The sequence below is a fragment of the Coregonus clupeaformis genome, chromosome 1 (genome assembly GCF_020615455.1).
Source record: "Coregonus clupeaformis isolate EN_2021a chromosome 1, ASM2061545v1, whole genome shotgun sequence".
Lineage (NCBI taxonomy): Eukaryota > Metazoa > Chordata > Actinopteri > Salmoniformes > Salmonidae > Coregonus > Coregonus clupeaformis.
Window position 1 is genome coordinate 43,645,414 of NC_059192.1, and position 26,326 is coordinate 43,671,739.

At 42.2% G+C, this 26,326-nt stretch overlaps 2 protein-coding genes across 6 annotated transcripts in view; one reads left to right on the forward strand and one right to left on the reverse strand.

The window, feature by feature from the left end:
• cpeb3 (cytoplasmic polyadenylation element binding protein 3) overlaps positions 1-7,386 on the forward strand; it is a 75,709-nt gene extending 68,323 nt beyond the window's left edge. For all 5 annotated transcript variants that reach the window (XM_045221318.1, XM_045221327.1, XM_041879794.2 and 2 more), the window contains one exon: positions 1,730-7,386. In XM_045221318.1, coding sequence (XP_045077253.1) covers positions 1,730-1,957 — 228 coding nt within the window. In that variant the 3' untranslated portion in view covers positions 1,958-7,386. The remainder of the gene's footprint in view (positions 1-1,729) is intronic.
• Positions 7,387-11,793: 4,407 nt separating this feature from the next.
• Positions 11,794-26,326, reverse strand: part of LOC121569164 (TATA-binding protein-associated factor 172) — an 83,378-nt gene continuing 68,845 nt past the window's right edge. The window contains exons 28-39 of the mRNA XM_041879851.2: positions 23,211-23,332; positions 18,477-18,644; positions 18,258-18,335; positions 17,988-18,117; positions 17,354-17,495; positions 16,333-16,463; positions 15,834-15,956; positions 15,415-15,567; positions 14,197-14,405; positions 13,640-13,799; positions 13,109-13,279; positions 11,794-12,923 (exon numbers count right to left, since the gene is read on the reverse strand). Coding sequence (XP_041735785.2) covers positions 12,777-12,923; positions 13,109-13,279; positions 13,640-13,799; positions 14,197-14,405; positions 15,415-15,567; positions 15,834-15,956; positions 16,333-16,463; positions 17,354-17,495; positions 17,988-18,117; positions 18,258-18,335; positions 18,477-18,644; positions 23,211-23,332 — 1,734 coding nt within the window. The 3' untranslated portion in view covers positions 11,794-12,776. The remainder of the gene's footprint in view (positions 12,924-13,108; positions 13,280-13,639; positions 13,800-14,196; positions 14,406-15,414; positions 15,568-15,833; positions 15,957-16,332; positions 16,464-17,353; positions 17,496-17,987; positions 18,118-18,257; positions 18,336-18,476; positions 18,645-23,210; positions 23,333-26,326) is intronic.

Here is a 26,326-nt window from a genome sequence, read left to right on the forward strand (position 1 = left end):
GACGTGGGGAGGGTTTAATTATAGGACTTCCTTATACATGTATATTCACTTTAGCTCTGCCGTTGACGGGTTATTTCGAGCGAGCTAGCCCTATAGAGCATGGCCTATCGTGACCAACCGAGACTGGTCGTCTGCCAGCCCAGAGAGGCTAGTCTCAGTGGGGGCTGCTCGGTCCACACTCCCTCTGGGCTGCCATAATCCAATATTCAACCCCAGTGGCTGATTGAGCAGGCAGTGTCTTTATTCAGACTAGTGCCCTGGGATGGCTCTCCTGTCTGACCAGGGCCGTATTCACAGAGTCCAACAGTAGGAGTGCTAATCTAGGATCAGGTCCCCCCATCTCCATAGCCATTATTACTTAAAGGGTCAAACTGATCCTAGATCAGCACTCCTAACTCTGAGGGGCTTTTTGAATATGGGCCCAGATCACTAGACCACTAGGCCTAGCTGCCACTAACGAGGCACGTAATGGCCTATAGATGAGATCTCTGCACTGCGAACTCTCATTATCAGCCATAGAGATTTTGTATGAGAGAAATCTCTTCTCCAGATCCCTATATTTGGCTGAGGCCAAGGAAAGCCTGGCTGGGGGGATACATCGTTGGAGGCTCGACCCAGAAAGGCCCCTCTCCCTCCCTTCCCCTCCCTCCAGACACACCAAAAGTTTGGTCAACCACCACCGCGCCACACCCACGTTCTCTCAGGGTTAGTTAATGTTCATTCTTGTGGTTGAGGCCTAAGGCCTAGTTCACTGGTGTCCAACCACAACACTTTTGTTTGCACGTTTTATTTCTGTTCCGTCTGGCAACACAATCATTCCGTTAACTGTAAATGGCCTCTTGGAATTGTCTTAATGATAGGCCAGAATGGTTAAGTTACTGTACCTCACAACAGCTTCATTGTTGTACTCACTGAGGTGATACTGGTATTTATTAGAGTCATATTCATTAGGGCACACCGTAACAAAACATTTTGCAACGGAAAACAAAAACGAGCATTGTCGGACATGCTCAGGTAGTCCCTCCCTTTTTCAGTCCGTTTCCTACTGGTTTGTGCCAAATAAAAATGAAAATGAGCCTGGTTGCCAGTCTGTTTCTGGCTTTGGCCATTGCTAGTCATTGTCTTACCAGGGCTGGGGGTTTAAAGAGAACCCTTCATTACACTGTCAGGCTGTAGTGGAGAGATCGCTGTATGTAACCAGGGCCTGCTCACACACTGTGTCATCTCCATGGAGACGCAGATTGGATAGTCTGTCCCTCAGCAATGGTCAACGGACTCCAATTCTCTTGTGTGCGTAGAAGTATACCTGTTTCAGTGCATAAAGAGCACCAGACAGTGGCCTAAGAATGTTGTGTAAGACTTGGACACATGACAGGCTCTAAAATATTCACCACATCTGCGTTTACAGTGCTTTACACATAGAGAGGAAAAGAGGAACAACTAGAGACAGAAACATATTTGAGAAGTTGATATTTTGAGCCTTTAGGATGTCACAGTGACATTAACAGTAGCATTAAATGGACAAATAATACATTAACAGAAATATACATTTCAGAACTCAGGAGCTAACAGCAATGTCTTGCAATTGGTCAAACATTTAGCATAAAGCATATAGACTCTCAGTTTACATTCTGATAATAGAGAGTCAAGTTTGAGTTCAATCTACACCTCATGCCAAGAAGATAATAAGCCAGTGTCTCCTTTCTCTGACCTTTGACCTTCCTTTCAGGTGGAGGTGAAGCCGTACGTCCTGGATGACCAGATGTGTGACGAGTGCCAGGGGGCGCGCTGCGGGGGGAAGTTTGCCCCCTTCTTCTGTGCCAACGTCACCTGCCTGCAGTACTACTGTGAGTACTGCTGGGCCAGTATTCACTCCCGGGCGGGCCGAGAGTTCCACAAGCCACTGGTGAAGGAGGGGGGTGACCGCCCTCGACACGTGTCCTTCCGCTGGAGCTGAGGGGGTCGAGATAAGCCCTGCCCCGTGACCCCACCCCCAACTGCCCCTCAACCCCCTTGACCGGGACAGCGCTACACCCCCCTCACCACCCCTGCTCTGCCCCCCCTCCCCACCACCTCAACATCAGTGAAGAGGATAACTACAAAAACATGGGGTCTTTCTTTTTCAAACAACACCGCTTGACTACAAACTCATTGTCCAGTGTACCCTTATGATGACAATAGGGTGAAAAAAATTAATCTGCTTAGAATTTGCACTTTGGCTCAAAACTCACTAAACACACATGGGATGGGATGTTAGCAAAAGCCTGATTATGTTCATGTCCCCTGTTCCATGACATGGTGGGTCAGTGTCTCCTGTAGGACCCCACTGAGCTGAGGCAGAAGTGAGATTATACAGTTACAGTACATATATATTTAAAAAGTATATATATTTTTTGTTTTAAATATATCTATCTAACATATAAAGATAATTAAATTCTATGGGAAAGGAGCATGCACTTATTTAAAATAATGTTTTAGGATATTGCCCCTTATATTACCAAAGGCAAAAATGAAATCCATGCATACAGAAAAACTAAATAGGTGGCATAAGATGTAGCAAGGATAAACAATTATCCAGTAGCGTGGGCCATAGAAGCCCAGATTTAAAAAAACACGGCTATATTTGCTCTCCATTTTGACTCTGAAAATAGTCAAATGAAAACCTCCATAAGGCACAATCAGATTTTGTTTAGCTTTTGGTTTGTAGGTCTTAATTTTTTTAGGACATTATTTTCTAGTGTTATGTTGATGTAATGCTGCAATAGCTTTTGCTGCTAAATAGTACTTTTATTCAGGCTAGGGTGTTATAACAACTATGATGGCACCTGGTGTTAAGGATGATGACAGGCTATCATAGGGAGAGGGATGTCCCTTGTGATGCCTAGTATGATGTGGGGTGGGGGGTCGCCCCTAACTGCATGTTCTTTTCAATCAGGTTGCTGCATGCAATAGAATTTCAGTATCATGTCTACTATTCAATTCTGCCCATGTTTGCACAACACAATATACATGTACGTACAACTAGCATGAAACTGGACACAACAGGGAAGACCGACTGGTAAAAGAATCCAACACCTCCAGTGAGATATAAGTTAATAGCCACAGGGGCAGTATGAGCAGACTGCTTCTGCACAAGGTGGCTAACATAACCAGATGACGAAACCTTAATATTAATCATGAATCCAACTAGATGTAGGAAATATCATTTAAAACTGTCTATGATAGGTGAAGTACTTTTTTGCAGTGATTGTTAATATAATTGTGCAATTTTTTATACCGTATGTAGTTAGGTCTGAGTATGCCTATAGAACTGTGATTCGCTTTAAGTGTTGTTAATGTCCGACATAGAAGTCCTGTGAAACTTCATGAACTAGTGTATGCACACGTATATACGTTCTCTCGTACACACATACACACTGACATTACACAGATGGTTCTCTTTCTCTTACACATACATACATACATACATACATACATACATACATACATACATACATACATACATACATACATACAGACCTAGTGCGCACACAAAGTTTGACCCAAATGCACAGAACATATGACACACAGACTTACGTGAGCTTGACTCTGAGAAACACAGAACTGCTGTCTGTACTGTTGACAAGATCATGTCCCCAAAAAACCAAAGAGCTCACATATGTTCAACTTAAACCACCAACACATACGGAGACCACAGATGATACTGTGCGAAGCATCAAGCCCTATGCCTGTGGGTTTAAAGGTGCAAGTTAGAAACAGTTGTACTGTTATGGTCACAAGGCATATGAGACAGTGATGAGAAGACAGACAGAACATTGAAGCTACTGGAGACTTGTGGTTTAGTCAACTGAGCTCCTTCTCAGCCTGCACATAACGTTCTCTCAACATGGCTACAGGGTTTTAATAACATTGCCAGAACATTGTGTGCTAGCTGGGATTGACCATATTTATCCAGATTTTCCTGCAAAGCTTGAAGTAGAATAATGACCTGCTAAAATGGTGGACATATTTTTTTAAATAAAAAGGCTATGGTATGAGGTGCAGTTGAATAGGATGGGAGGGGGGTGGGGTGGGAGGTATTTGGTAGTTATGAATGCAGCACAAATAAACAAAGTATTGGCTGCTGGGGTTGGTTTGGGTTTGAGCGGTGGAGTTTGGGGCTAAGTTACACTGGTTTTTAGCAGTTTTGTGGAGATTCCAGTCTGGATCCTACAACATTGCGAGTAGATGTGTCTCCTTTTCTGTGTGTCGCGATTGTCCCGTGCTGGCACCCCGCCGTCCTCTCTTGGTTTTAGTCGCAAAACTGTTTGCTTTAGGACAAACATTTTGTTTGTTTCTGGTAAAAGTAAACTAATCTAAACCGAATATACTTTTTTATTGATAGAAAAAAAAAGTCTACAAAAAAAAGGCTAACCATGAGTAATAATAAGTATCCCTATTTAAGTGAATTCTGGGTGTTTTTGTGAGATGTCTTTCCCCGTCCAGAAGGGTTTTCTATGTTTGTTCCTTCTCTATAATAGACGTGTTATGCACTACTCTTTGTATCTGGACAGTTTAACAGTCAGCTATTTTTTTTGTTGGGAGAAAAACAAAAAGTGTGCTTTCTGACTGACATGATCTTTTGCAATACCTCAATTTTGAAATATATTAGGAGAGAAATTGATATTTTCTAAGTAAGTTTATTCAAATAAAAAATATATATATATTAATTTAATTCTGCCAGAGATGATTTAACAGGTGGTTGATTTTATTTTTGTCATGCTTATTTGCTTTTATTTTAAATTTTATTTTTTGAAAAAACAACAACTGAAGGAGCTAGAGCTTTATAACTTTAATATAATGACGTTGTTAGCTGAAGTACAGAGTCTACCTTATTACAGAGGAGGTTAGAGTGAGTTTCCCACTGGTCCCGTGGAAGCACGGAGTCACCAAGACAAATATAAAATGAGTAGTAGTGTTCCAGGGAAAACATTAGTCCACATTTTTTGGGGGTGAACTGAAGATACTTCCCTTATTTTGTATATTTATAATCAGTCATTTACTATGCTGACCAGAATTGTGAAAGAGATCTTCTGTTCATGTTATTTTTTAAGAAAACTTTTTTATGTTTCCTAAAAGTATGTGCTCCATTTTGTTTTGTAAAAGCAACAAACCCTGATTTTGTTAGCCTGAGATTGTTTAAAACATAGACTTTGAGCAGATGAGGTGGAGATAAAGGAATGTTTAAAAAAATATATTATTAAGAGATAGTGTTTCAACTGTAACTTGTTCGAAAGCCCCCAAGGTGCATCAATTGAGTGGTAGCCTTCTATTCACGCAAGACTTGAATTAGTCCCTTTTTTTTAAGGCTAAGAACATCGATTATTTGTTGTAATGTGCAATACTGTTTGTACTGTTTGTAAAAAAAAAAAAATGAAAAAGAGGCAAATCTTTATTGCAGATTTATTTTCATTGCAAGCATTGTGATTCACTAAAATCATTTTCTACTGTGTATTTACCTACTCTACATGCTAGTACCTTCCAGTAGTAATGTAGCCTTTGTACTGAGAAATTTTTCATTGTTTTTTAGAGATTTTTGCTAAAAAAGAAAATAATTTAAACATATTTACGTATTTTTATTTAGTATTTTCTTTACAGACTTATTTCTCAACCATTAATAGTTATTTCTGGGGGAGACTTTCATATCTGGTCAATGTCATTAATATTATTTTATAATTTTACTTGGAATAAATTCATTTTATGACGCAAATTCTTTAAAAAAGTACATATTTTCATTTGTTCACTTAATTTTATTTTTGGAAGCTGAAAAACCTTTGTAATATTGTTACTTAAGTGTCTAGATTTTTTTAATGCAAAGCTTAATGTGTTAACTTGCTGATGTTGCTTACATTAGTGTGACGATGATTTAAGGAGAGAAAAAAAATACAATGACGGTTGGTATTGTTAAGTGATTGGCAATGTAAAACAAATGAACGGGCAATAAAATAAAAAGGCAGAATGTGGTATGTTGTGATGTTGTGGAAGCTGGACAATGCTACTTACCACTCCTACTGCTTCTGCTACTACTACTACTATAACCCCACCTTGTATAGTCAATAACATTACTGTCAATAACATTGTATGGCCAAGATGTCACAACAATTTCACTGATTTGAAACATCACATGAACTCCTTTTAAAACTTTAATCATGTTACATGACCCTCCCTTTAGTTTCAGATGGTGGGTAAACCCCTGTAGGAACCTGAAAAGTGGCTATGTGCACCAGTGAGATTGTATTTAAGAATGAATAAATGTTAAGATACACCGTATAATTAAGTGGAGGGTGTGACTTGTTAGAATTTATTCATCATAATAGGAGGAGGCATAGATCTAAATCTTAGACATGTTTTCTTTCTGTCACCAAACCAGCTAGATTGCTTTAGTCACAGTTTAGTGTATGTGTACGAACTGGCCTTAGATTAAAATTTGAGCCAAGATGCACTTTAACAACCTCTTTGATATTATGTGGTGCATTCTTAGGGGATGGCATTAACCTGATTTTGCCCTCATTTCCATAGACCATTGCTCCATATGAAGTGTAGTGACATCACCACTTGCTGTACCATAGTATGGTCATCAATAAGTGGAAAAAAAACACCAATGCAAATGCTGGTCTGAGAATGTTATTTCTAGCTTGCCTTTTCTACCAGTTTGTACAGGTGGTGTTCTACTAATTAACTGAATCTCGTACTAACCCAGTGCTTTCTCCCAAGGGTCATTATTCCAGTCATACCACCAAGTATTTGTGTAGTATGTATTATTACATTTGTTTATTTATCTGCTAAGCAAACATTTTATACCCTGACAATATTAAACAACTATGTGCAACTGAAAGGGACAGTTAGGCTAAGATTTGGTAGGATGGAAATCATGTGTGGTGATGGAAGAAATTTAATATAATCCTCTCTTTAAATATACCTATATATTTAATGTAACACTAGATTTGGATAGTATATATTCACTTATGCTTCATGAATGTTCTCTCTGGATAATCAGTAGGCCCTTCATCATGTTGTGATCTCAAAAAAAAAGATTCAAAACCTGCTCAGTTTTTTTTTCTCAGACAAAATCACTACTTTTAAAATGTACTTTTAAAAAGTGAACAGTGTTTGTTCATTCATTTTTCAAAGTTATATTTTTTGTTTGATTACTGGTTCTATCTTGACAAGGCTTTGAGATTGTTGACTTGGACCTATGCTTGTCTGAATTTGCAGTATAACTGTAATTTAAAAAACATGGAGCTCTATGCTGCTAATGCTTAATACTACTGCTTCAAGTTTGTAGTTCCCACCTTTTCCCTTTTCTGTACTAATAACAAGCAAGTCTTATTAAATATAGTTGTATGACGCTGTGAAATATTGTCATCTTTTGCATGGCCTCCTTTTCCACCTCTCTCTCATCCCTTGATGTTTTGCCTGGAGTAAGGTGTTTGACTGGTGTGTGACTGAAATGGGTAGATGTGAAGTGAGAAAATAAATGTATCTCAAGAGAACTGAAATGCATTTCTAAGACCTATGTGTTACAATAGGGGTTACTGAAGCAATGTAGGCTTATCAGTTATACTTAAAGTAAGGAGAGGGATTATGTTTAGGTTGTAGGGGTTTAGCAACATTTAGAATTTGCATGTAAGTTAAACCTTGCTTTGTGACAACTATCGTTAAGTCTCTAAGCTGTTTCAAAAATCATTGTTACTAAAGTTGCACTTCAAAACGCTCTTTATTTACCGACTGCCTCAGACCACTCGTAGAACAGCGTTGTTCGATGCTTTTTTGCTCTTCCGCGTCACTTTATACACAAAGATCTTCGCTATACGTAGTCAAGATGTTTATCTGGCACTAAGGGAAAGTTCGAAATTTGATTGTGCCCACATTTTCAGAAATGCGTCTCTAATCTGTCCACTGTGTCGGCATTGTGAACATATTTCCTGCTTCCTTCCTGTATGCAAAGTATTTGACCACTATTATATCAAGATAATATTTATTTTAAGACTCATTGATGACATAAGTCAAAGGTGCCACCTGTCAATTAATTTAGAGGGCATTATAATTATGATTTAAATGGCTTCACTGTCCAGGACTGTCTACACTTGTAAGGTATCCAGACACAATGTGTGCCTGACTGCCTCTGGAGGTGGGCAGAAAAGTCTGATCACAATGAGTCTTTTTAATCGTCTATACCTGTCTAAAAATGTGGGCACGATTTGAATGTCTACAAAATCAGGACAAAGGACGCATGTTAGAACCAGTTATCAACTGACCGCAGATAATTGCAGAACGAAGTTGATTACAAATATTTTCTATGCAATTGTTATAAACAAGGGAAGTATAAAAACATGCTTCAAATGAAAACCAAGATGACTGCATTAAAATATAAATACAGTAGGCCTATAGGCTACATAGACATATATTACAATCATATTAAAATGAATTTCATGATCAATCTAGTTTTAATGAGCTAATTACGGCATTCCATTTACCTCTTTACCGCATCTATCCCCATTACCTCCACGATCTCTTTCCAGGGGGTCAAATTCATTTTCGTGCCTTTGAAATCCCTACATGAGGTACACTACATGGCCAAAAGGTTTTTTAGACACTTGCTCATCAAACATCTCATTCCAAAATCATGGGCATTAATATGGAGTTGGTCCCCCCTTTGCTTAACAGCCTCCACTCTTCTTGGAAGGCTTTCCACTAGATGTTGGAACATTGCTGCGGGGACTTGCTTCGATTCAGCCACAAGAGCATTAGTGAGGTCGGACATGATGTTGGGCGATTAGGCCTGGCTCGCAGTTGGCGTTCCAATTCATCCCACAGGTGTTTGATGGGGTTGAGGTCAGGGCTCTGAGCAGGTCAGTCAAGTTCTTACACACTGATCTCGACAAACCATTTCTGTATGGACCCCGCTTTGTGCATGGGGGCATTGTCATGCTAAAGGAACTTCCCCAAACTGTTGCCACAAAGTTGGAAGCACAGAATTGTCTAGAATGTAATGATGTGCTGTAGCGTTAAGCGTTTCCCTTCACTGGAACTAAGGAGCCTAGCCCGAACCATGAAAAACAGCCCCAGACCATTATTCCTCCTCCACCAAACTTTACAGTTGGCACAATGCATTCAGGCAGGTAGCGTTCTCCTGGCATCCGCCAAACCCACTTTCGTCCTTTGGACTGCCAGATGGTGAAGCGTGATTCATCACTCCAGAGAATGCGTTTCCACTGCCCCAGAGTCCAATGGCGGCGAGCTTTCACCACTCCAGCCGACGTTTGGCATTGTGCATGGTGATCTTAGGCTTGTGTGCCGCTGCTCCGCCATGGAAACCCATTTCATGAAGGTCCCGACGAACAGTTTTTGTGCTGACGTTGCTTCCAGAGGCAGTTTGGAACTTGGTAGTGAGTGTTGCTACGCGCTTCAGCACTTGGCGGTCCCGTTCTGTGAGCTTGTGTGGCCTACCACCTTGTTGCTCTTAAATGTTTCCACTTCACAATAACAGCACTTACAGTTGACCAAGGCATAAATTTGACGAAGCTCGATTTGGCCTCCGCAAGCCTCTGGAGGATCTGCAATTGTGTCACACTCTCCATACCGAGCCTCCGGACCACAGTCCAGATCAAGCATAAATTGGCTTTATGTTCAATCCAGTGTCTTACAGTATTTACTACGATGTGGCCTCTGCAGAAGTCAGGGCATTCATACTTGTTGCGCTTCGCGGGGCAGGGCAAAACTGTTGTGAAGGAAGTTGTCAAGGAAGTGAGTTTGTGTTTATACAGGATGTACCGCCCCACCTACCATCAACCAATCATGTCAATGTGGAGCTATACGGAGCCCTCGGCATTGTTAAAAAAATTGGGAGGCACACAGTGATGCGGCACAGAGCTCGATTTGGCCTCCGCAAGCCACCGCAATGCGTCACACCATCCGTATTGAGCCAACGGATCACAACCCCAGAGGAAGCATAAATTGGGTTTTAGCCTTCCCCGGAACAGGTTAGTTCTGAAAGATTCGTTGCCATAGAAATTGACCTGGCTAAAAGGTGAGCCACTTTCGTATGACCGGTTATCCCGAGTTGAATTCAGAGTTGACCAAAGTTACCTCGCTAACTCCGCAAACCTGCTTCATATGATACCCCTCTGTGCTCTACAGCACAAACACCAGACAATTGGTGCACTAATCTAAAAAGTAAAGGCTGTATATTCAGATTATATGGCCTATGGTGCCATTGGAGAGTAAAGGGAATCTGAATTTACAAACTATACTGAACAAAAATATATTTTGCAACAATTTCAATTTTCAAAGATTTGACTGAGTTACAGTTCATATAAGGAAATCAGTCAATTAAAATAGATTAGGCCCTAATCTATCAATTTGACATGACTGGGAATACAGATATGCATCTGTTGGTCACAGATACCTTAAAAAAAGTAGGGGTGTGGATCAGAAAATCAGTCAGTATTTGGTGTGACCACCATTTGCCTCATGCAGCGTGACACATCTCCTTCGCATAGAGTTGATAAGGCTGTTGATTGTGGCCTGTGGAATGTTGTCCCACTCCTCTTCAATGGCTGTGCAAAGTTGCCGGATACTGGCGGTAACTGGAAATCAGGGATCTTTTTTTGTGTGGCCCCCTCGACGGCAGAGAGAAAAATCTAAGTTTTAAAGTAAATGTCCTGCAATTATACACATTTTGCAATTTTATAACACATTTTTATGCAATTCTACTTATTTTGCCATGGGTCAGATACATTTTGCAATTTTAAAGCACATTTCCTGCAATTCTACACATTTTGCCATGACTTATACTATGTTAATGAAATCCGAGTGAGTGACTAACAAAACCAAAACGGGGGCCCCCGGGAGGTCAAGGCCCCTGGGCACGTGCCCTGCATGCCCGGTCGGTATTCGGCCAGGATTACTACAAGTTTAGATAACCGGCTAGACTCATTTACCGATTATTTTTGTTGTTGTTAGCTAACATGGCTAATTGAATGACTGTCAATGACTGACAAAACAAGAAATAAACTGCTGATGCACAACCAAATTTCAAACGTACACCTTGTATATTCTATTCTAACTCTTAACAGTAAATTGAGACCCCGACTTATGTGGCTTATGCCTGGAGCCAGCCCTGGGTATACTGTGAAGGAAGTGAGATCTACTCAGTTTTCTAAAACTAGCCAGCTTCAGTTAGCTTCACATTCCAGCTCAGGCTTCATCCGTGGCTATTGCGCGTCCGCCTGCCGCCAAATCTAGCGGCCTTGACATTTCACGTGCATGTCCCACGTGGCTAGTCCAACACCGAACTCTTAATTGAAACCATGCTGAAACATCAATACATGGGCGAGTCAGTGCCACACTTTAATTACGTATCGTTAATGCTGTCTTTGGTGTGCACAAGCAACATTTTCCCCCTACTCCTATCGATAAAAATGTTCAAATCATACGAACATTTTACTGTGCATGTAATTTAATGTGATCTGTATTTTAACATTTTATAAACATTAAACTAAAGCTCTAGTATCACTGAATGTGTATAGTCATCTTTACTTTAAAGCAACACTTTCTCTCTCTTGCTTTTCAACATCATGTACCACTAAAATTGTTCCCATAAACTGTTAATTCAGAGCTAATCTCAGTGCCATCATTCCTAAATGCAAGAACACACTGGCCATGTTCAAAGTTATATACAGTGTTCTTCAACCAACATGGGAATGCAGACTATGGGGACAAGACGGAGCACGCACAAAACAGGACACACACTGAAAGGTCTGTAGAATTTATTATAATTCTATTAGTTTAAACAAAAAGCAACAACTACATTAATATTTACAGGTCTACATTTTCTTCTTAAAACTCTGTGACAAGTCCTCTTTGGGGGCCCATTTCAGTTTGGCCCCACTGTATAATTCCCTGTGCTGCTGCTTCAGTGCAGTGCCATTCAGAGTAACATTTCACAAGGTTGGGGAGGAGCAGCACTGGCCATGACCATAGCTTTTCCAATCATGTGACAGGCCAGTTGACTGATAAGAGTTCTGTGCTGAGAAAGGTCAAATTAATGTGCTTACACAGGACATCTGTGGGGAGACGAGCGCCACCTGGGGATAGGAGTCATCTACAGTCACAGGTCTACAACCCAGTACAGCACAATCCAGTAGCCCGCTATAAAGAGCCAGCACACTGGGGTGTGTTCCTATAAGTCAGCTCACAACAATCCCTGCCTCCCCCTCTTTCTTTCAATCACACATCTTGTTTTTGGCCATATGTCAATAGAGCACTGGTAGTCCTCTAATAGTGGGTGCCAGAGTGCTTTAAGACTGCAGATTAGAAGGAGAACCACCACAGGGCTGGAGGAGTCTCTGGGGAGTCCCATCTTGCTGCTCCACTGTACAGGCAGTCCCAAGGAGAGACTAGAGGGCCCTGCTCCTCTGTCCCCCTGGGAAAAGAGGGCACAGGGCAGACAGGACTGAAGCTGGGAAGGCTTTTAGGTGGTCAAGAGAATACTGAGGGAGCCATAGGGATAACTAGAATCAGACTGGCAGATAGCACTGAACCCTGGATGTTGTGGGGGGGGGGGATTTGAAAACAGAATCCTTGGGGCTTGGGCGAATGTCAATGTGGCTAAACTTGTGCGTGTGAGGGGGATCCCATTCTGAGATGAGCATCCTGAGGGCTGTCTAGAATGACCCTGCTAGGCTGGAGGTGGATGGGGATGAGCATCGTTTAGTCTGGCTGGGTAAGAGAAGCTAGTGGAGAGCGTGCATGAAGCTGTCCAGGTTGTACTCTGTGTCATACTGCTGCTGGTCCCACAGGTCCCCCAGACCGTCCAGCACGTTCTTAATGGAGGCTTTCCCTCCTGAGGATGACGACTCACCCTTATCATCCTTCCCATCCTAGACAGAGAGAGACCAGTTAGAGAGACGGAAACATATACACGTTGGACAGGCAAAAAAAAAAAAAAAAAAAAAAAAGGTTAAATGGATGTGTAAGTGAAAGAGTAGCATGACCATGAAGATGACCAAGAAGACGAGGAAAGAGAGAGTGCATAAGTGTGTGTACCCAAGGGAGAGCTACTGACCTTGTCCAGGGTGAAGAGGTTGAGGAGCTGGTCGGTGCCCATACTCTGCAGGTTGGCGTTCTCCTGGCTGATGACCGTGTTGGCGATGTTCATCTTGAACTTCTGCAGGCCCATGATCTTCTCTTCCAGGGTGCCCCGCGTGATCAGACGATACACATTCACCACGCGTTTCTGCAACAAACAAAAAAAGACACTATTACAAATATGTCACTTTTCACTACATAGACTGCCAACTGCCAAGCCAATGCGCATGTTTGAGATCAACTACATTGCAGTCGGCACGCACAGAATTAGTGATTCTCCGCCTCGGCATGCTCAAACTGATCCCCTCAAACACGCCATTGCCCGATTCACACTATAGGGCCGACCCAAACCGCACTGTGCTGGCCTGGATCTTTTCTTTGACATTGTCCTTTCTAGCACGGTTCCAGCAACTACGGTGGATGATTAACCAGGCCAGCCAAGTACAGCTCGGCTTGGCTCAGTAGTGTGAAAAGGGGTATGTGTGTCTATGCAGAGGCAGTAGTATACCTGTCCTATCCTGTGGGCGCGGTCCATGGCCTGTAGGTCTCTCATGGGGTTCCAGTCGTGTTCCACAAACACCACCGTGTCAGCGCCAGTCAGGTTCAGACCCAGACCACCCACATGAGTTGTGAGCAGCAGCACATCAATGGAGGGGTCATTGTTGAACCTGAAAGCGAGCGTGACAGAGCACAGGAGATAGCAAGAGGGTGAAAGAGGGGAAGAGGACCACGTGAGATGAGGCTGAGAGAAGGACAGTGCCTTTAAATCCAGATCAAATTTGTGAGTTACACAATGGGTGACATTACAGCAAAGGCACGGACTGTGCCGGAGTCTGGTGTAGCCGTCTAAGCTCCTGACTACGGACTACATATACCCCCTGACGACGTGGGTTCGAGCCTCGGCTCTGCGCCCAATACCTGTCTCTTAAACTACTTCTAAGGTGTCCTGTCATAAAAACAATAGATGGGAGCTCCCTTCATTTTTTGGTTTGCTGGCGACACTACTAATCAGAGTATTCCAGTATTCCTTGTTTGACACCAACTCTTGTTTGACACCTTTCTCACCTTGAGACGATGGAGTGGCGCAGGCTCGCCTGCACGCTGCCGTCAAGTCGCAGGTAGGTGACGGTGGGCAGCTGGGGCTTGAGCAGGTCGTGCTCCACGATGTCCAGCATGCTTTTCAGCTGACAGAAGATCAGCACTCTGTGTTGGGCCACCACCACCTCTCTGCCCTCCGCTGAACCACTGCTGCCCAGACCACAGTCCAACAACAACTGGAGGGGGGGAAGAGGGGGAAAAAAAGCTCAGTATTACAACTTACTCACTGAGTGTTTTTATCTCTAGATGTTAAGTAGTATGGAGTTCAGAGTGTAGGCGATAGACCGATATCTGCACCTCACCCCACTACTATCCCCGTCACTGCCAGTTCTGAAGCAGAGATGGGGGGATAGGGATAGAATGGTACCTGTGAAGGCTGAGAGGGGGTAGGGGTGGTGCGGGCTAGATTGGGTTTAAGGCATCAGCATGCTTCAGTTCGACTGGCGCCTTGCAAGTAGAACTCGGTTAGGTAAAACAAACAAGTGTGCTCGCATACTTCCTTAAGACCTTCGCTTAAAAACAAGGAAAAAGCGGAAATAGTACTGTTTGTCAATTTTGAGATGCCGTAGCAAGTATACTATTCCTCAAAATAGTCAAAATAAGCCAACAATAAATTGTATTTATTTTGATGTTTTTGCAGAGGAGATCTTAGTCGCACAATTTTACATGTTTGGTGCAGTATTTCTCAAGTGAAAAGATGTGCATAAAAATGATCTCTCTCGCATTAAATGACAAACAGTTCATTGAAGAATCCCTACTGTTGACCAATCACAGAGGAAGGGGCATAGACTTTGGCTGCCAACTTCGGCTTGCCTCGAGAAAACTATTTTGTGCACGAACAACCGAAAAAACCCTTGCAGAAGACTAAAACGTCACAAAATGTCATTATTTATGCACAAACTGTTCCGAACCGTTTCAGCTGGGAAGCATGCGGACGCCTTTAGTGTAGTGCAGTGTTTCTTATTCCTGGTCCTTGGGACCCCAAGGTTTTGGTTTTTGCCCTAGCACTACACAGCTGATTCAAAATGATCAACTTATCATCAAGCTTTGAATCAGGTGCGTAGTGCTAAGGAAAAAACTGAACTGTGTACCCCTTTGGATGCCAGGACCAGGATTAAGAAACACTGGTGTAAGAAATGGGGAATGAGTGGTACCCAGAGGTAAGGTATAGGGGTAGAGTGGTACCTGTTTGAGGGCTGAGAGTTTAGGCGAATGCTGGATGTCTCGGAGGCTGGAGTGTTGTGCTGCCAGCTGGTCTGTGATGCGCTTGTACTCAGGGTGCTGTGGCAGCAGTACCAGGCCTGGGTGGTTACACAGCTTCCTCAAGTACTGCAGAGCCTGGAGAGGGAAGAGGACGTTAACATAAGTACCAAGTATGGTATACACACAGACTTAACATTTCAATGCAGGTCACATTCACATGTGTGAGAAGCTCAGTGGAGAAAAAAGCCCCTTTCATGGTCAGGGACAATCCAAAAACTACAAAGGCAGTCACATACATTGTGTGTGTGAGGCAGTCACATACATTGTGTGTGTGTGTGTGTGTGTGTGTGTGTGTGTGTATGTGTGTGTATGGGTATGTGTGTATGTGTGCGTGTGTGTACCTGGAACACGTGGCCCGTGGCCTTCAGCTTGGGCTTCTCCTCCTCCTGGGTGGAGGCTGTAGAGATGGTGTCCTCCACACCGACCTTGGCCCGGGACTTGGCAAAGTCCTCATACAGCTGAACCTGCAGACAGAGAGACAGACACAGAGAGAGAATGTTTGAGGGGATCAGTTTGAGCAATGGGAGGCACAGAATTGCTAATCTAAAATCACAATCAGTAGTTCTTTGGGATGAACTGTGATTTGTAGATCAGTGATTCTACATAGTCCATCTGCAATGTAGTCAATATCAAATACGCACACAGATTGTATGTATACAACAAGCTACAGACGAGGCTTTCATTTAATGGATTGAAACATTAAGATTTGTTGCAGCCTCAGCCTTAGTTTCTATGGTGACTAGAAAGTGGAATACACACAAGTGAATGCTCTTCTCTTATGAAGATGGCATCTACATGGCATTATAAGTGTTTCAAAGATGGATCCTCTATGTGGTGTACCTGTAGAGGGCTGAGGTTGCAGTAGTAGTCCTGGATGATCTTGGGGGGCAGGTCCTGCAGCACGTCCTTCTTCATCCTCCTCAAGAGGAAGGGCAGAACCTGGCGATGCAGCGCCTCCATGGCCAGCACCCCTGGAGGGGAACACCGTCATTACAAGATACTAACACCACTGTCAGTGTGAGTGGGGGGGAATCCCCCCAATTGTCAAAATGTTGGGGAATAAGAGATTTGAAAGTCTAGGTTTGACATAAAACATGTCATCAATTACTGTTCCCAAAAAAATATGTTAATGAAGGGAAGAAAAACTAAAGTCCGATATTTTACCCAATGGTGTCGTTCTAAAATGCCTATAGGAACACCGCTATCTTAAAAGCGCAGGGCATGTTTTTCGTATTTCAGGAATCATTAGTTGTACAGCAATGATATACATATGAGAAAGCTAAAGTCTACCTATCCATTGATGTAAATATATCCCCCGTCTGAATCCCAGTTCGTCCATTAGACAGCAGTAGATCGATCACGTGTCTTGGCCACTTGAAAGTTGCATCTGGTTTGGGTAGCGAGTCACTGTGCCAAAATGGCTGAACGGATTTTCAAGCCTGACATCTTAAAATGACCCTAGCTATTAGACACAAAGGATGTACCCTTTCCATGCACACGAAATGTCTGCACTTTTGGTGACTTGACCTACATTGCATACTCTTAAGAATATGACCATAGCGCATTATTTATGGCAGTGTGTGGGGGGGGGGGGGTTATGACATTGCCAGCAGTAAGAATTGAGTTTAATTTCCAAAAAGACCAGGGCTGTACCTTTCAAATGAAAATGCTTTAACAGGTTAAAGGACCAAAGAGTTGTCCGCATCGGGTTACAATTTTTGCCATGGAAAATAGAGTATTGCAATATCACGAGACTGATATCCTCACAACCTATTCCTAGTGCCAAATGAACCAGATCCAGCTTCCGTGCACTCATTGTTAGGCACTCAGGGCTGATGACCACACCAAAATTTGATCTTACCGGCCTCCTGCTCACGCGACGAGCTCTTGGCGTCACGGCTGGCCAGGATGGGCTTGCCGTAGCGGGCAGCAAACTGGCGCTCTGTGCCCAGGAAGCCGGGCATGAGGAAGTCAAAGAGCGACCACAGCTCCAGAACATTATTCTGAGGAGAGGTGGAAGAAGGAGAGACAGAGAGCGAGTTGTATTAGACTGAAATAAATGCTGAGATTTACAAGTATTCTGAATGCTTGGGCTGAACTCATCTAACAGAAGTCTACAGCAGCAGAGTAGACAATAAGCATCCACAATCTGGCCTACATCACCACTATTGTCACAGGCTTGGCATAATGTCCTTATTTCATTTCATCCACTAATACACCTGTCAATGTAAAACCAATAACTCCAACCACCCCACAGAGTGGAGGAACTTGAATCATTAGGCCAGAATAGAGAAATGATTAGGCAAGATTCATCTAATGCAGTGAGCACAGAACAGGCTCAAGAGGATCATGGTCTTACATTAAAGATTAGTACCAAAGTGCCAAAACAAACACACTGCAAGTGTGTTAGCAACTTAAAATCAGATGCATTTCCACTGCAGAAGCCTTTGCTCATTCTTCACGGACTAAAATTGGAAAAAGTTTCATGCCCCCACCTGGATGGGCGTTCCTGATAGGATAACTCGGAAGTTGGCCGCCAACTGCTTTATGGCTTTTGAGAGCTTGGTCTTCCCGTTCTTGATCACATGGCCCTCGTCGAGGATACAGTAATTGAAATGTATATTCCTAAAAAAATTATTTATACATATGTTATTTATAAAATCACTTATCCAGCCTTCCAAAGAAGATATATTTTGTTCTATGGCAATATATATATATATATATATATATATATATATAAATAAATAAATAAATAAATAAATAACCTAAAAAAGTCAATGTCGTTCCGTACAACATCGTAAGAGGCTACTACCAGGTTGTGCTTTTTCACTTGATGCTGTAACCTGCAATACAAAAAACAAGATATCATGAAATATTTTTACGTGAATAATTGAAACAAATGATGCTGTGTTCTCCTACACAATGTCTCTGTGGTGGAATCATGTGTATGTTTGGGTGGGTCAGGGTTGGTAAAGGGGTCTTACCGTGCTCGCTCTGTAGGGGGTCCCGTGTAGTGCAGGGGGTTCAGGTACTCTTTGGTGCAGAACTTGCCCACCTCGTCCACCCAGTGACCTGTCAGGGTGGGGGGGCACACCACCAGAGAGGGCAGGGGGGTGCTGTCTGCCGCCTTGGTTTTGGCATACTCCTGCACCCTGCACACAATGTAACAATTAATATGACAACTACTTTAACAACATAGGAGCCTCTCCAATGTGCTGAAGGCGTACAGTTGAAAGTCAAACTGTGGGCGCATTCCAGGACGACTACATTGCAGTTGCCTGCCAGATTTCACAACGCCTGGATAGGTATTTAGTAGGGATGTAACAATTCACTGACACGCATCGGTCCCCGATTCAAACGTTTAAGATACAATTGCGTTGGTCCGTGAACCCCAAACCGATCCAAATGTAGCATGCATCGGTCAGAACATCTATTCAAACGTTACGAATCGCCGGTTCAAATTATTTATTTTGCTCATATAATATTATTTCTACCCTCCAAAAATACCTTTAATCTTCTGTGACAACTGATGTGTCCTCTCCTTCAGTGTGAAACTGCATGTGACCAGGGCTCCAAATAGAAATGAAAAATTAAAGAAAAGAAAAAAATTGGTAGCACTGGTGCATTTAGGAGCACCAGAAAATATTTCAGTGACAACTAACAAATATATAAAGATAACTTTATTCCATTACTCAACAATATGAAAGCAGGTCTAATTAAATGGAATAATCTTACCATAAATCTTACAGGTAGATTAAACCTCTTTAGAATGGCATGGCTGCCAAAGTTTTTGTATTTATTTTCAGTAATACCAATTACCCCACCGAAGACATTCTTTCAAAAGTATACTCTGTCATAAGACTTTATATGGCAAATAAAATTACTAGAATAAAAAAACGTTTTACATCTTCCTAAGTCTGAGGGTGGTTTTAACCTTCCAGACTTGGAATTGTATCAACAAGCTACCCAAGACTTTTACTTGCAACATACAGTGCCTTGCAAAAGTATTCATCCCCCTTGGCGTTTTTCCTATTTTGTTGCATGTAATTTAAATGGATTTTTATTTGGATTTCATGTAATGGACATACACAAAATAGTCCAAATTGGTGAAGTGAAATGAAAAAAAATAGTTTAAAAAAATTATTTAAAAAATAAATAGCGGAAAAGTGGTGCGTGCATACGTATTCACCCCCTTTGTTATGAAGTCCCTAAATAAGATCTGGGGCAACCAATTACCTTCAGAAGTCACATAATTAGTTAAATAAAGTCCACTTGTGTGCAATCTAAGTGTCACATGATCTCAGTATATATATATATATTATATACATACACACACACACACACACACAATGTTCTGAAAGGCCCCAGAGTTTGCAACACCACTAAGCAAGGGGCACCACCAAGCAAGCGGCACAATGAAGACCAAGGAGCTCTCCAAACAGGTTAGGGACAAAGTTGTGGAGAAGTACAGATCAGGGTTGGGTTATAAAAAAATATCCGAAACTTTGAACATCCCACGGAGCACCATTAAATCCATTATTTAAAAAATTGAAAGAATATGGCACCACAACAAACCTACCAAGAGAGGGCCACCCACCAAAACACACGGACCAGGCAAGGAGGGCTTTAATCAGAGAGGCAACAAAGAGACCAAAGATAACCCTGAAGGAGCTGCAAATTGATTGGAGTATCTGTCTATAGGACCACTTTAAGCCGTACACTCCACAGAGCTGGGCTTTACGGAAGAGTGGCCAGAAAAAAGCCATTGCTTAAAGAAAAAAATAAGCAAACAAGTTTGGTGTTAACCAAAAGCCATGTGGGAGACTCCCCAAACATATGGAAGAAGTTACTATGGTCAGATGAGACTAAAATTGAGCTTTTTGGCCATCAAGGAAAACGCTATGTCTGGCGCAAACCCAACACCTCTCATCACCCCTAGAACACCGATGTTTTTCATCGGCAGGGACTGGGAAACTGGTCAGAATTGAAGGAATGATGGATGGCGCTAAATACAGGGACATTGAGGGAAACCTGTTTCAGTCTTCCAGAGATTTGAGACTGGGACAGAGGTTCACCTTCCAGCAGGACAATGACCCTAAGCATACTGCTAAAGCAACACTTGAGTGGTTTAAGGGGAAACATTTAAATATGTCTTGGAATGGCCTAGTCAAAGCACAGACCTCAATCCAATTGAGAATCTGTGGTATGACTTAAAGATTGCTGAACATCAGCGGAACCCGTCCAACTTGAAGGAGCTGGAGCAGTTTTGCCTTGAAGAATGGGCAAAAATCCCAGTGGCTAGATGTGCCAAGCTTAAAGAGTCATACCCCAAGAGACTTGCAGCTGTAATTGCTGCAAAAGGTGGCTCTACAAAGTATTGACTTTGGAGGGGTGAATAATTATGCACGCTCAAGTTCTGTTTGTCTTATTTCTTGTTTGTTTCATCCCATTTTTTGGGGGGCATCTTCAAAGTGGTAGGCATGTTGTGTAAATCAAATGATACAAACCAATTTTAATTCCAGGTTGTAAGGTAACAAAATAGGAAAAATGCCAAGGGGGGGTGAATACTTTCGCAAGCCACTGTAGCACTAAAGAGGAACAATGGGTACATATTGAAGATGCACATGCTCATCCCCAGAATATTTTTACGTGTCTATTTTCAAAAAAGCATCAAGCTAAGAACCAATATTACTCCCTAAAAACAACCTTATGGAACAATCCTTGGATAGCTTTTCAGAATTCACAGATAAATTGGTCCACATGCAAAATTAAAGGCATAAATGACTTGGTAACAGAAAACACATTTATTTCCATGACAGAATTAAAAAGCAATTTTGGACTGACCAATATAGATTCACTTAAACATTACACATCATGAAAATCATCAGAGCAACCTGGAGGGAACCTTATTTGAGTCAGAAAATGATGTTCATATGATAGGGAAAGTATACAAAACCATGCAGAGAGCCTATTCAACTGACAATCTCTTAGATAAAAATATAAACTATTGGAACCAAGACTTAAAAAGAACTGATGATGGCAAAAGATTATATACATTTGCAAAAATTTCTAAAAACCTGTTTTTGTTTCGTCATTATGGGGTATTGTGTGTAGATTGATGAGAGGTAAAAAACAATTTTATCAATTTTAAAATAAGACTAACATAACAAAAAGATGGAAAAGGTCAAGGGGTCTGAATACTTTCCAAAGGCACTGTATATGGTAATTTTGTGATATACAGGGAAAGATGGATAATTTCATAACGAGGAAAGCAATCACTTTTGCAAAGCGCACTGCATGGCCAAAGCCAGAGGAGAAGAGATCACTCCGCAAAAACTTCCAAACGGTCAAAACCATTCGATTTTGAAATGGGGGTGAAATCCAAAGTTGTTGTGCTATATATTCATTGGCTATGTGATAGCTAATTTGTAAATGATAAATATTGACACATTACTAGCGCAAACACATAATCTGCAAAAATTGAAAGTTAATTAGTGGGTGATGTTACAAGTTCTGTATTTGTATTTATTATGGATCCCCATTAGCTGCTGCCAAGGCAACATTACATTCAGATTTCACAACACGTTGTGTGCCCACAGGCCCCTACTCCACCACTACCACATATCTACAATACAAAATCGATGTGTAAGTGTGTGTATAGTGCGTATGTTATCATGTGTGTATGCGTGTGTCTATGTTTGTGTTGCTTCACAGTCCCCGCTGTTCCATAAGGTGTATTTTTATCAGTTTTTTAAATCTAATTTTACTGCTTACATCAGTTGATGTGGAATATGTAGTCATGGCTCTATGTAGTACTGTGCACCTCCCATAGTCTGTTCTGGACTTGGGGACTGTGAAGAGACCTCGTGGCATGTCTTGTGGGGTATGCATGGGTGTCCGAGCTGTTCAAACAGACAGCTCGGTGCATTCAACATTAAGTCAATCTCTCCTCCACTTTCAGCCAGGAGAGATTGACATGCATGTTATTAATGTTAGCTCTCTGTGTACATCCAAGGTCCAGCCATGCTGCCCTGTTCTGAGCCAATTGAAAAACATTAAAGTCCCTTTTTGTGGCACCTGACCACACGACTGAACAGTAGTCCATGTGCGACAAAACTAGGGCCTGTAGGACCTGTTTTGTTGATAGTGCTGTTAAGAAGGTAGAGCAGTGCTTTATTATGGACAGACATCTCCGCATCCTAGCTACTGTTGTATCAATATGTTTTGACCATGACAGATAATTAGTGTGGGGGACAAAAAACAGGCTACATTGACCCCCTAATCTGGTAGTGGGGTGGTAGATGCCTAGTCTCCCTTATGGCTCAGCTGCCTACTTAGCTCATACACATGTATAATTCCCCACACAAAGGCCCCGTTCATGAGCTCCATATCAGCAGCAGATTTTAATATATAATTGAAACTGAAATGTGTTTATTCAACAAATGTTAGTGCATTGAATCGTATCGCATCGTTCTCTAATCAAACCGAATCGCTTCAAACTAAAACGTATCGTTCCTGTATCTTATTGGAGCCCATGTATCTAGATACGTATTGAATTGTCTTGAAAGGGAAAGATGCACATCCCTAGTATTTAGCATATCAGCTTACCACATTATGACATAGCAATCTGCAGTTGCAACCATTGGTTGATAAATGCAGCACAACTGCAATATAGTCGGCCTGGAACGTGACTAGTGTGTGGTCATGCAGTTCAGTACCTGAGGTAGTGGTCCCCAGCCAGGATGCAGATGGACTGCAGGGTCTTGCCCAGGCCCATGTCATCACAGAGGATACCGTGCAGCTTGTACTTGTTCAGGAAGGACAGCCAGTTCACTCCGTCCTGGAGAGATCAAAGTTATTGAAACGGTCCATCAACAACTCATTTTAATAACCTTGTCAATCACATTTTACATACTAGCTATGACAGAGCAGACAATGATGGGATGCAATGAGCTGTTGCACTGCGTTTTTGGGGAGTCAAAGGATTCACACAAACATCTTTACTGTGCTGATATTGTGCATATGAGGTTGACTACATAGCAGTCGGACTGCACAAATCACTGATCTTCAAATCACTTTGTATCCCAAACAACTAATCCAAACACGCTGAACGTCACAGTGCCATGCTTGTTCTGCACCAGTCTAGTCTAGTCTAGTCTAGTCTATGCTGGGTGTAGCCCTATCCTGTGTTGACCAGCAGAGAGGTTTTATCCCAATACTCTGCAGGGTTCCATTATACTAGAGAGATGGATGTTGGGCTCAGCAGGATACCAGCACAGTATACAAGCCCATCAATTCCACAATTCTTTATTTGTTCTGTCCAAAAGCCATTTGTCAGCAGAAGCTACCCTCCTCCCTGCAGCATTTAAAAGCAAACCCTTTTTGTAGAGCCTAGCAGAAAACAATGAGACTAAAGCGCTGAATAGATAAATAACACTATTTACCATTCATTTTTATTGGGCACAAAATAATCTGAAACATCCTAAATGTATTGCAAATATATCCAACAAGTTTCTATTAGGTTTTATAGTAAATATTTATGGGTTTTATAGTAAAGACATGTAATTTCACTGTAAAAATGTATTACGTTTTAATGTGCCATGAACACAACCAGTCATGTTGTCATCTGATTGTCAAACAAATCACTTCAAAAAGTAGGTTACCTTTGCACGTTCATCCAAAATAATTACAGCATCTGAACAGTGCACCCACCAACTTCCCTTGCAAGTGGCTAAAACGACCATATCTCACCGGAGAAAGCACCCGAGCAAGCGAAACAGCACCCCTCTGACTTTTGTCCAGACAGCATCAGATAGATGGCCTACACATACATGTCTCTGCCACGATGACAAAAGTATTTAAAAACATTAAAATATAAAAAAACAGCAATACATATCTTTTATTTTTTACAAAAAATGTAATTTCTTTATTTTCTCTGCCCTGCTCTGAAAGCGCCTCATTACTGCACCTTAATGTCAATGAAAGTCACGTTTGCAATCATATTGCGTGAAATATTGCACGAGAACTCGGTCAGGGTGGAATAGTCAATTATTACACGGAACAAAATTATGAAAGCAACATGTAAAGTGTTGGTCCCATGTTTCATGAGCTGAAATAAAAAGAGCCCAGAAATGTGTTTACATCCCTGTTACTGAGAATTTCTACTTTGCCAAAATAATCCATCCACCCGACAGGTGTAGCATATCAAAAAGATGATTAAACAGTATGATCATTACACATGTGCACCTTGTGCTGGGGACGATAAAAGGCCACTAAAATGTGCCACAGATGTCTCACGTTTGAGGGAGCATGCAATTGGCATGCTGACTGCAGGAATGTCCTCCAGAGCTGTAACCGACTTCAGTGGGCAAATTCTCACCTTCAATGGCCACTGGAAAAGTGTGCTCTTCATGGATTTCAACTGTACCGGGCAGATGGCAGACTCTGTGGCTATGGCGTTGTGTGGACAAGCGGTTTGCTGATGTCAACGTTGTGAACAGAGTGCCCCATGGGTGTGGTGGGGTTATGGTATGGGCAGGCATAAACTACGGACAACGAACACAATTGCATTTTATCAACGGAAATGTGAATATACCGAGGTACTATGACGAGGCCCATTGTCGTGCCATTCATCCACTGCCATCACCTCATGTTTCAGCGTCCTGCATACTCAGACATGTCACCCATTGAGCATTGTCAAGTTCTGCGTTCACATAATGAAGTCTTCACTATTTAATTTAATTAATAATTGTATTGTATGTTACAACCAAACAAAAGGGCATATAGAAGCATGAATTCACAACACATTCTGTCCTACCAGTTGCGTCTTTGGATGATCAGGAGCTGTGGTCATTGGTATCTCTTCTCAGGAATGAGTGAGAGCCAAGTAAGCTTTTACCAAACATTTCGATGCCATGCACATGCACTGCTTGTGGGTGCGCAGGTTAATATGGTCCCCAGAGCACTTCCTGGTGGTTGGTTTCCAACAGCTCCGGTTGCATGGTTGCCCCCTGCAGGTTGGGAGTGCTTTGAGCACCCTGGGTGGATTTAGGCTTGAGTGCTCGGTATAGCTTGTAGTCAGGAATTGACACAACACCTCCCACTTGACCTCCTGGTTCTTCAACCCAAGGAGGTCACACAGAACTGTGATGTGTTGGATTCAGTTACTCTATTTTTGATCCTGTTGCTGCTGCTCTTCAACTGGAAGCAAGACAACTATCCGTCTGACATCCCTGTGAAGAACTGTTGCTGGTATCTTGATTGAATGTTTTTCCATCTTTTTAGTGGGCTTCACAGTTGCGACTGGGTAGCTGGGGAAGGATCGGAGATATACATCCCTCACGATTCCCTTCTTGTCAGTGTTAACGTCAATAACTCTGGCAAGCCTGTACTGACCTCTCAAGGCGTTCTGGTCGGCCAGCCAGACGACATCTCCAATTGCCACATTCCTGTGAGCGGTGTGCCACTTGGTCCGGACAAACAGGTTTGGTCCGGCTAACTGACTCCATTTCCTCCAGAATCGGTCAACTTCTGTTTGGATGGTTCTTAATCTCTTGTAGGAGTAACCTTCAAAGTCAAAGGTCCCTGGATCTCCTCTGGGTCCGGTCCGTCCGAGTAGAAGTGAATTTGGGCTAATGTATTCTACACAGTCCTCTCTGCTCTGAGTCCTGGCATCAATAGGCCGCTCATTGGCAAGGTTGGAAGCCATATAAAGGAAAGTCTGAAATTCACCCCATGTGAGGACTCCATTACCCCATGTGAGGACTCCATTACCTCCCAGATTGTGTAAAGCCCGCTTCACAGTTCGGACAGCGGCTTCAGCAGCTCCGTTTCT